Source organism: Hyla sarda, chromosome 4, assembly GCF_029499605.1.
Source record: "Hyla sarda isolate aHylSar1 chromosome 4, aHylSar1.hap1, whole genome shotgun sequence".
NCBI lineage: Eukaryota > Metazoa > Chordata > Amphibia > Anura > Hylidae > Hyla > Hyla sarda.
The window spans coordinates 365,555,888-365,567,964 of NC_079192.1; the positions used below are offsets into that span (position 1 = coordinate 365,555,888).

General features: G+C 39.6%; 1 protein-coding gene across 2 annotated transcripts in view; it reads right to left on the minus strand.

Moving 5' to 3' along the window:
• GABRA1 (gamma-aminobutyric acid type A receptor subunit alpha1) overlaps positions 1–12,077 on the minus strand; it is a 299,022-nt gene that overhangs the window by 87,213 nt on the left and 199,732 nt on the right. For both annotated transcript variants that reach the window (XM_056516667.1, XM_056516668.1), the window contains one exon: positions 8,513–8,656. In XM_056516667.1, coding sequence (XP_056372642.1) covers positions 8,513–8,656 — 144 coding nt within the window. The remainder of the gene's footprint in view (positions 1–8,512; positions 8,657–12,077) is intronic.

A 12,077-nucleotide genomic window follows, 5' to 3' on the forward strand; every position in this document is an offset into this window, starting at 1 on the left:
CTTTCCTTGGCTTCTTTATGCACATTAATACAAATTTTTACCTGGGGTGCCCAAACTTTTGATCCCCACTGTATGTATCCTTGCAAGCAAGCACAAAAGCTACTTATACTGTTGATGAAACACTTTCACATTCTCATCAAGTGTACCAATGACAGGTTAAAGCCAAAGATCTGAAATCTGTCAAGTGTAAATGTGGCTGCCATTGACTTAGCCACTTTCATGTGAATGCTGCTCACATTGGAAAATGCTGCATGGTCTGTCGAGCAGGCAAGATATGCACTGTGAGAGGAATTGTAAATGGCAGCAAGGAACACATATTTTATAGCATTCAGCCAGTCCCAAATGTTCTTGCTACATAAAAGCTTTGGAATAGCAAGATCAATGTCAAAGGTGGACGTCATGCAAAATCTAACATATCATTGTGTTTTAATCTAATTGTCTTGCGCTGACACACATTTCTCTTCTAACCTTTATAGTTTAGGATTATAGCATTATAGTTTAGGAGTCTATTGACATGTATAGTATCCTGCACATATTTGATCTGCAGCATAACACCTTAAGCTTCAAATACTGTGCATATAATATGCACATGATACTCTACGTGTGAATACACCCTAAGGGACGGGTTACATGTGCCATATTTTGCTGCATATTTTTCTGGGAATTTGCTGCTGCATATATTTCTACACTTTGACTTCAATGGGTAGAAAAATACACAGCAAATATGCAAGATAATTTTCCGCAAAATAAGGCAAGTGTGACCCTACCCTTAGGGTGTTTTCACACGTACAATATCCTTCGCATATTTGATATTAAGGATTTGAAGCTGTGTTCAGTCATTTAGTTTATTTTGAAATATGCAACATAAAGTCTGCAGCTTCAAATATTGTGCATCCAATATCTACAGGATACTGTATATGTCAATAGACCCTAAGGGTGTATTCACACGTTCAGTATTTTGCAAATATTTGATACAAAGGATTTAAAGCTGCAGATTTATTGCTGTGTTCAGTCATAAAATTTTCATTGAAATCTGCTGAATAAAATTTGCAGCTTTAAATCCTGTGCATCAAATATGTGCAGTTTACTGTACATATCTCTTAAGGTATAAAACATTATTATTATATACTCGCTGTATACATTTTTCACCATTTTATGTTTCATTGTATAGAAGTTTTCATTGTTTGGTAATGGAATAAAAATATGTCCTTGCCATGGTATAGTTAAAAACAACCGTGACCCTTTATAAGGCACAGTACAGTTATAGGTCGAAACTATGCACCTGAGGATCGCATCATGACCACAAAAGTAGGCAAGGACGCTTTCTGTTGAATGATAGCAAGCAGACATCCGAAAACTGTGCAATGGAAAGAATATTGGAAGCTTTAATAACTTCTCATTGTACCAGAAATAGGCTTTATTTGAGCAAACTGTAATGCTAGAGGAAATAACACATCAATTCCATTATTTTCCAGATTATATTTATTTTATACAACTGGAATGAATATATCCATTTATATACTATCCAGTGTATTGTTACTATCAAAAAAGAGTAATTTGAAGGCTTGTGGTGAAATTTTAGATTACTGTGACAAAGAAGTGATCTCAATATGGGGACAAAAATAATACAATAAAATGTTGAGACCAAGAGCTAGCCTAATGGTACGGTACTTGAGGGGAGCACATTAGGATACAATGCCTCTTCTAAGGTTACAGTAATGCTTGAAAAACTGTTGAATAACATGTACTTTGTATGAGGCAGGAGGATTTCCACTAAAACTCTGGAACGGGGCAGTGGGGCAGTGCCTGAAATTTCGTGAAAGTCTTCCGATGCAGTATAGTTGTCAAAGTTACCGGACCACACGTTCTCTCTGCTGCTGGTGAATTCATCCTTTCATTTGCTGTCACTATACATTATAGGCATCTGAAGTTTGTCAAAAGGTACATGTAGTAGGCACAAACCACCTCTGCTATCTAGTATACATGGGTCAACTCTTAATCCCTATGGCAACTATTTATGTGAATAAATAGTTCATGGTAGCTCTCATGTAAATCAGTGATCACTACCAGTTTACCTCCTCCTAATTCCCATTATGAGCAGATGGAGCTCAAGTCTCAATTATTAGATGACAAGATGGTGACTGAACACCAGACCCCTTCCTCCTCAAATGAGTCATTTGAGCAATGAGAGCTGGAAGGGATGGGCTGGCAGAGAGATCGCAGCTGTGCCCAAATTTGTTCATTAGCATGTATACATGCAGATGAAAGTGACCCATCTGGTGAGCAGTTCATGGCAATGAGCAGTTCCCTTGTTAGTCTTTTTTTTTAACAAATGTATCCAAATACCAATATACTAATATATGTTTGAATAAAATATGCAATGTGGGTGTATTTACGCAAGCTTACTATGTAAACATAAAATTACCATTTACATCAGTCTTTAATGACCTCAAACATTGATGTGCAACCTTAAGGTGTGTTTGTGTGTATGTATATGTTCCAGCATCACTTCCAAACAGCTGGAGCTATTCCAATTAATCTTGTTACTCATGTTACTTATATGTCAACAAAAAATTCTTGTGGAGTAAATACCTTCCGCTCTGCATCTCCTGGTGAGGGGGTCTTGCAGTTATCATAATTAATACTATTATGGGACTTGTTCTGTACTGATCACTTTCTAGCATGCAGGTGACAACAGTATATAGATAAGGCAGGATCTTCACAATATGTTGTGTTCAGAGCTTAGCCTTCACTCTGCACATGTTCCAGTGCATGCCTAGAAACCTGATCCCTACAAATTAATAGGGTCAGCTTCAGAACACTGCATCTGTGTCCATTAAAGAGGTACTCTGCCACTTAGACATCTTATCCCCTATCCAAAGGATCTTGCACGCTGCACCCCGTTAAAATCAGTCCCGGAGCGTGTTCGCTCCAGGTCTGATTACGGTCGATCACGGGGCCAGAGCGATGTGACATCACGGCTCTGCCCCCGTGTGACATCACAATCCGCCCCCTCAATGCAAGCCTATGGGAGGGGGTGTAACGGCTGCCATGGCCCCTCCCATAGACTTGCATTGAGGGACGGGGCATGACATCACACGGGGGCGGAGTCGTGACGTCACGCTCTTTCACTCACATGGTCGGGATCCGAAGCCTCCAGCTTTGCTGGAAGCCGTTGAGGCAGGTGCTGCAGCCGAGATCCCGGGGGTCCCCAGCAGCGGGACCCCCGCGATCTGACATCTTATCCCCTATCCTTTGGATAGGGGATAAGATGTCTAGGGGCGGAGTACTCCTTTAAGCTTGCTGTAAAGCATATTAAAAACATCTCAGGCAAGATGTTTATCTGAATAAAACGTAGTAAAATAAAAATAATATACAATCAGATAATGGAAACAGAAAACCCACATTTCAGTATGAATGTATCACCTAAATTTATTAAACTGATTATATACAAAGCTGTGTGTTCTGTATGGAATCAGTTGTTTACATAGTTGTATTTTCATTTGTAGATGTATTTATGAATATATTCAGATTTTATATACACTAACTAATGCCTGGGAAATTTAGCTCAAGCAATTACAATCTGGTGCTCTCGCTGTAGCATGATGGTTATATAATTATCAAATATAATAGATTTAACTAAAAATATCTGTCAATATGAGCATAATCACACAAGTGAGTCATACTTCATGAGTAATAAATAACGCCTTAACACATATTCATAAATTAATGGGTGCCTTTGCATACCCATAGTGTTTATAAGGTTGTATAAAGTGTCTTAGAGGCTCATCATAAAAATTGTACTATCTGACATAAGTAAAGTATAAGGAAAGTTCTATATCAGTATTATAAACATTGCACTAACAAAGTGGTTGATATTTTCTGAAAAACAAATAACTAAATAAATATAATTTCCCTTTCTAGATTTAAATCTGTAAATATCCCAAATGCCTTTTGTTTAAGAAGAATATATCAGCCACGTCATGAAAATATTATCATCTCTGGAGCTGTAAATATCTGCCAGATGATTATGTATACATTTTAAGCTTCAGTGGCCATGTGCACTTGTTGTTGCATGTGATCTCTAAGTCCTTTTGGCTGAGCAGTACAGTGGAGCAGTAAAATGAGAACGAGTGTGAACGGAGGGTAATTATTTTTTTTTATTTATTTTTTTTATTCCCCTACCCTTCTCTATTGTTGTATTGCCATATGCTTATTTTAAATGTGTCGGAAAACCCTTTATAAAAGAAAAATCAGAGCAGCAAGGGGGAAGGGGGCTTTTGCTTTGGGGCTGGGGAAGAGGAATAATGTGGGGAGTGGGGGCTAGGTTAAAAAGAAAAAAGTATTTTGCCAAGCAACCTATTCTAAAGTAGCCTTCCAATAATGATGGATTGAAGTTTTCTGTGTGGTATCATTTAATTCTGTATCTGTGCAGGCATAGGCGTGCGCAGCCTATTGCATTAGAGTGTGCACCCTAAAGCACAAACTCAAGCTGCGCACGCTTGTGTGTGTTTATGTGTGTATATATATATATATATATATACACACACACACACACACACACACACTCTTGCTTGCATGCACACATACATAAACAGACCTACACTCATATAAATATCAATACAAACAAAATGAAAAACTTTATTAAAACTTTTTTTGGATTGGAGGCTTTTTTTTGGGGATTGGAGGCTCCATTATACATACACTGTACAGCAATCATACATCCATTATACATACACTGTACAGCAATCATACCTCCATTATACATACACTGTGACTGTACAGCAATCATACATCCAATCCATTAATAATGGATTGGATGTATGATTGCTGTACAGTCACAGACACAGTGTATGTATAATGGAGGTATGATTGTTGTACAGTGTATGTATAATGGATGTATGATTGCTGTACAGTGTATGTATAATGGATGTATGATTGCTGTACAGTGTATGTATAATGGATGTATGATTGCTGTACAGTGTATGTATAATGGAGGTATGCTTGCTGTACAGTGTATGTATAATGGATGTATGATTGCTGTACAGTGTATGTATGATTGCTGTACAGTGTATGTATAATGGATGTATGATTGCTGTACAGTATGTATAATGGATGTATGATTGCTGTACAGTGTATGTATAATGGATGTATGATTGCTGTACAGTATGCATAATGGACAGGGCCGTCTTTAATTTTGATTGGACCCTGGGCAAGCAATTTTTTTGGGGCCCCCCGATGCCCCACCCCCATCCCACACACACTCAGGATCAGTACAGGATCAGTAATGTAATGTATGTACACAGTCACCTCACCAGCAGAATAGTGAGTACAGCTCTGGAGTATAATACAGGATATAACTCAGGATCAGTACAGGATAAGTAATGTAATGTATGTACACAGTGACCTCACCAGCAGAATAGTGAGTACAGCTCTGGAGTATAATACAGGATATAACTCAGGATCAGTACAGGATGAGTAATGTAATGTATGTACACAGTGACCTCACCAGCAGAATAGTGAGTACAGCTCTGGAGTATAATACAGGATATAACTCAGCATCAGTACAGGATAAGTAATGTAATGTATGTACACAGTGACCTCACCAGCAGAATAGTGAGTACAGCTCTGGAGTATAATACAGGATATAACTCAGCATCAGTACAGGATAAGTAATGTAATGTATGTACACAGTGACCTCACCAGCAGAATAGTGAGTACAGCTCTGGAGTATAATACAGGATATAACTCAGCATCAGTACAGGATAAGTAATGTAATGAATGTACACAGTGACCCCACCAGCAGAATAGTGAGTACAGCTCTGGAGTATAATACAGGATATAACTCAGGATCATTTCAGGATACGTACAGGGGGAGGGGATTATCAGATTATGCAAGTGAGGGGAGGATATTGATTATTAAAATCCTCCCCTCACATATATGTAACATCTCCCCCTCACATGTATAATCTGATAACCCCCTCCTTACATTGATTATCCCTTCACATATATAATATCATAATCAGATTATATGTGAGGAGGGGGTTATCAGATTATACATGTGAGGGGATTATCAGATTATACATGTGAGGGGATTATCAGATTATACATGTGAGGGGATTATCAGATTATACATGTGAAGGGGTTATCAGATTATACATGTGAGGGAGAGATGTTACATATATGTGAGGGGAGGATTATAATAATCAATATCCTCCCCTCACATGTATAATTTCCTCCTTTCTCACATTATATAATAAATCCCTCCTCACATTATATAATAAATCCCTCCTCACATTATATAATAAATTCCCCCTCACACTATATAATAAATCCCCCCATACACATACACACACCACACACACACATTATACATACTCACATATCCGGCGGTGGGTCCCCTGCTGCGGCCTTGATCCTGGAAGCGGCCGTGTGGGGACTGAGAGGAGCGGGAGACTCTCTCTGCTCTGCTCCTCTCTATGATGCCGCCCGTGACGTCGCACATCACGTCACATGACCATCTCCCAGACAGCCATTGCGGTACTGGCTGCCTGGGTATGAGTGACGGGGGCGGCGGCGAACATAAAAAGGTAGCGTGTGGCGCAAAACCGGGCCCCCTCCCACTAACATTTTGTCCGGGCCCCTGACACCTGGCCCGCCAGCCTTTATCAGCTTTATCAGGGCCCATGGGGCAAAAGGGGCGAGCTGCTTTTGGGCCCCCAGGAATTACAGGGCCCGGGGCAGCTGCCCCTTTTGCTCCGCGGCCGCGGTGATTAGGGTGTGCCTGGGCACACCCGGCACACCCTGTGCGCACGCCTATGTGTGCAGGGGATTTAGAACTCTGTATCAAAAATAAATTAATATACATTATTCCTTTCATGACCCAGTGAATTTTATTTTATTTTTTATTTTTTTGGCTTACATTTTCTTCCTCTTCATACTCTAAGACCCATAACTTTTTTAATTTTCCTCTGACAACGTTGTATTAGAGCTTAAAAAAAGATAAAATTTAGTAGCTTGGAATTTTTTAGCATTTACGCCATTCACCGTGCAGGATCAGGAATGTGATAATTTAATAGTATGGACAATTACACATGAGGCGACACCAAATATATACAGTATAAGCCATCAGTAGATGGCTTACATTAATCCATGCAATGCTATTGTATTACATTGATCTATGATGTCAGCACTCGACTTTAGCAATTGCCAACCCACTGAACACCAGGAAGGATAGGTAAATCCCCGTTCTTCCACAGAAACATTGGGGAGCTACCGATAGGTCTCCTAGAAACTAGGGATTACCGGCATTTATGGTGTAAAAGCCATGATCGCTTTTAATTACAGCATTTAAATAATGGACATCAAAGCCATTCTGATGTCCATTACTGTCGGTTATGACGCATACCTGGCTCACACGTCCGTGCCATATTCCCCTTACCTGACTCATCATGATGTACATGTACGTCATGGATCAGAAAGGGGTTAAAGGGGTACTCCACTGGCCAGCATTCAGAAGTAAATGTTCCGAACGCTGTGTTCTCGCTGCAGGGGTCAGCCATGCCCCTCATGATGTCATGATCATGCCCCCCTCAATGCAAGTAATTTTTGTCACAAGGTATGTGGCCGACCCCCGCAGCGCAAAAACAGCGTTCAGAACATTTACTTCCAAACGCTGGCCAGTGGCATACCCCTTTAAGAAATTAATCCACACAGATTTGTAAGCCTGTTTAGATTCAGTATGCAAAATATTTACAACAAATGGAAAGTCAAAAGATGCTGTCTTATTCATAATTAGCAATTAAACAATAAACACAAGTATTTTTTTTTTTAAGCCAGACAGTATAGGAGACTTGTATTATTTACCCATCTCTAGTATAAGTAGATTATTTTAAACTGTGACGTCTGGTATTTTTATTTGCTTATTTTCGCAATCATGCTATACATTTTTCCTCTTCCATAGAACCTACAAGCAATTTGCTATGGCTGAGACATAGTAAGGCAAGATGACATCTTCAAGGTCATAAGACGATGTCACCGTGATATAAACTAGGCTCCCTGTTTGTTTTGGTTTACACGGTACATTAAATTGTGTCTCCTTGAAATACACTTTTCTTATTACAATGATGAGTAGCAGTCACATGCTTATTTAACTTCACAATGAAAATTGCAATGCCAAAATCAGAACAGCATGTACATTTCTCAAAACAATGGCAATTTAGAATAAATGACAATTATTTCTAGCAATCTAAACAGCCCCAAAATCTACTTATTCCCTTACTATTTATAATCTGCCCTTTTCTTTTTGTTTCAGATGTTGAAAAGGGCATCATTACCAGGATTAACTAAGCCTGAAAATGATAGTATTGGACAATAATTGATCATTAGATTTTCTCTTGTTGCCGTAGCAACTCATCTGCTGCCGGAGTGAGATTCTATTCCTTTAGACAAGAGCAGTCAATAGAATGTAAAGCGTACAAAATGTGAAGGTTAGGCACAAATATTCACAAACCTGTACTAGATTGAACAATTCCAGATGCCACCGTTTGACCTAGCAGATCGTATTGATTTAACCTGGAGCCATCTTCTGCGACTACCACCGACTGTGACGGTTCTCGTGTCCAGATATACACAACTTCAGCTCTCGTATATGCATCTGTATTTAAAAAAATAACAATTCAATATTTTGATACATATTAAAATAGGGTTCTGTATGTACCACATGCGGCAGATATGCTGTTGATATTCCTCAGCAGAAAATCTGAGTCATTTTCATACTAAAACCCACAGTGGAGAATCTGAACCAAATTGTACAGATTTGGGTACGGTTGTGTTGCAGACTTTCCATTGCTAATTCAGCTGTGGATTTGCAACATTTCTGCAGAAAAATCAGCAAAACTGCTAATTTATTGAAATTTTTAATTTTCAATCAGGTTATGGTCCCACACAGCCTATGTGCAGTGCATTTCACGCTACGCATAATCTGCTGCACAGCGGGAAATATACTACACATTCCCCTATTAGCAGATAGAGATCCCATGTGTGAGTCATACCAACGCGCTGGGCCCACCTGCAAACCTCACTTCGCACACAGAGCTGCCACCGGGTATTCCTGTGTGTCTGCTCATAGGAAAATATGCACCATTTTTCCAGCTATATTTAAATTCCCGCACAGATTTTGTTTTGTTTTTTGCAACACATGCTGTTTCTGCAAGAAAATTCTGCCGCATATTTTTTTTAATTAATTTTTTCCCATCATGAGTAAAAACTGCAGTTCACAACCTATCTCAGACATGGACATTATTTTTCATAACTGCTTCTTGCTTCATGTCCTGTTTTCTCCTGTAGTCCAGCAATACCTTTAAAATGTAGATCCTTTATTGAGCTTTTCGTTAAAATGCAGAGCACACACCATCCACCTTCACCTAGTCAGCAAACCTCTCCTATGGACGCGCTTCGAACGCATGCGCGTTCTTGATCACCACACCACCTGTGTGGTCCTCACCTCCTAAATAGTAAGTTCAGGAGGGATGAGCACTAACTTCAGGGAGACTTGTATGAAAACACCCTTTGTGTTCTTTAAAACTTCACCCAAAAACAGGTTAACTTTAAAACATACTATTGCATGAAATATTGATGCCTTTATCCATTTATGTCATATGCAAATAGGAACCGTTATGCTGCGTGTATCCTAAACTGACAGTGGAATCGGCAATAAACGCATCATGTGTACAGCTTCAATGTTTCAACACAATTACACTGTGCAATTCTTTGTCATAAGATTCACAAGAGATGCTGTGTTCACACGATGGTTTAGACCATGTGGCAAGTGCTGTTTCTTGTTGAAAAAATGAACAACTTAGAACAAATAATACGAAGATGAATTCTAGTAGTGCAACATCAGTTCTCTCCGTATGTTCAGACCGTGCGGCATTCCGTTGCGCAGGGTGAACTGACAGAAGGCTTCCCGACTGAACAGTTTTCTTTGTATGTCACCACCCCTCATGGGCTTCTTTACCCTCTCAATGCCGTATGCCACAAAATTCTTAATGCTACCATTGTGAACCTGTGCAAAATGTAAGGATGCACCCGACTTGTTCCTGTTACTTTCAGTTTTAACATCGTCGTATAAGTGTTCACGAATTCTGACCTTTAATGAACGCGAGGTGCATCCCACATATCTCAGGCTACAAGCGGTGCATTCAATTATGTACACAACATTTGTCACATTACAATAGATATATTGTTTAATGCTGTATCTCTGATTTTCTGTATTGCCAACAAAATCTTTGCACACTTTATCTACTTCACATAATTTGCAGCGGTTGGCTCCACATTTGAAGAAACCATTGTTTCTCAGCCACGTGTTTACACCCTGCGTTTCTGAGACAACTACACTGGGTGACAGACTATCTTTCAAGGTACAGGCCTTTTTGGGCACTACTGCCACCCCTTGTGCCAGGAAACCTGCTAATATTTCATCATCTTTCAAAAGGTACAGATGTTTGTTGATTAGATCTCTGATGTCTTTGAAGTGTGGATTGTATGTAATAGCCAGTACTGGTTTCTGTATTCTATTGTATTTTTGTTCATTTGTATTATGCTTTTTTGTTTTTTTGTTGTTTGTCACCAAATCTTCTCTGCTTTTGTTTTGGACAATGTTCAATGCTCTGTTAAATTGTTTGTGACTGTAGCCCCTTTTTAGCAATCTACTCTCAAATTGTTTTGCCTCTTCCAAAAATGTGGAGTGTGATGTGCAGTTACGCTTTAACCTAGTCAGCTCTCCAACTGGAATGGTTCTTATGGTTTGTATGGGATGATTGCTATTGGCCCGTAAGATTGTGTTTCCTGATATTGGTTTTCGGTATGTGGAACTTTGTATTGTTTGTCCTGGTGTGCCTGTTAGTTGAAGATCTAAAAAGTTGACTGTAACTGGGTCTACATGTTGAGTGAACTTCAAATTAAACTGGTTATCGTTTAGATATTCCATGTACAGTGGTATGGAAGATATATCCCCTCTCCAAATGAGGAGAAGATCATCTATGAATCTTCCATACCACTGTACATGGGTGGCAAACGGATTGTGGCTGGAAAAAATGGTGATCTCCTCCCAAAAAGACATTGTGAGGTTTGCCAAAGAGGGGGAATGTCTGGCCCCCATTGACACCCCACTGCGCTGAATGAAGAACTGACTGTCAAAACTGAAAAAATTGTGTGACATCAAAAACCATGTGACTTGTTTGATGAACTCACGTAGATCATTGGTGTAATTGCTGTGATTGTCTAGGTGGTGTTCAAGGGCTTGCATGGCTACTGGCCAGGGTATGCAAGTGTATAACAATACAACATCACAGGTAAGCCAGCACCACCCAGGCTGCCACAGCAAACCACCCAAATTGCACAACACATCCCTGGAATCTTGCAGGTATCCTGGCACCCGGCGGACAAGTGGCTGAAGAATTTGATCTAGCCAGATAGATAATATCTCTAGTAAGGAACCCCGGCTGGACACTATCGGACGCATAGGGGGAGGTAATACCCCTTTTTCATCTTCAACTAACAGGCACACCAGGACAAACAATACAAAGTTCCACATACCGAAAACCAATATCAGGAAACACAATCTTACGGGCCAATAGAAATCATCCCATACAAACCATAAGAGCCATTCCAGTTGGAGAGCTGACTAGGTTAAAGCGTAACTGCACATCACACTCCACATTTTTGGAAGAGGCAAAACAATTGGAGAGTAGATTGCTAAAAAGGGGCTACAGTCACAAACAATTTAACAGAGCATTGAACATTGTCCAAAACAAAAGCAGAGAAGATTTGTTGACAAACAACAAAAAAACAAAAAAGCATAATACAAATGAACAAAAATACAATAGAATACAGAAACCAGTACTGGCTATTACATAAAATCCACACTTCAAACACATCTAATCAACAAACATCTGTACCTTTTGAAATATGATGAAATATTAGCAGGTTTCCTGGCACAAGGCGTGGAAGTAGTGCCCAAAAAGGCCTGTACCTTGAAAGATAGTCTGTCACCCAGTGTAGTTGTCTCAGAAACG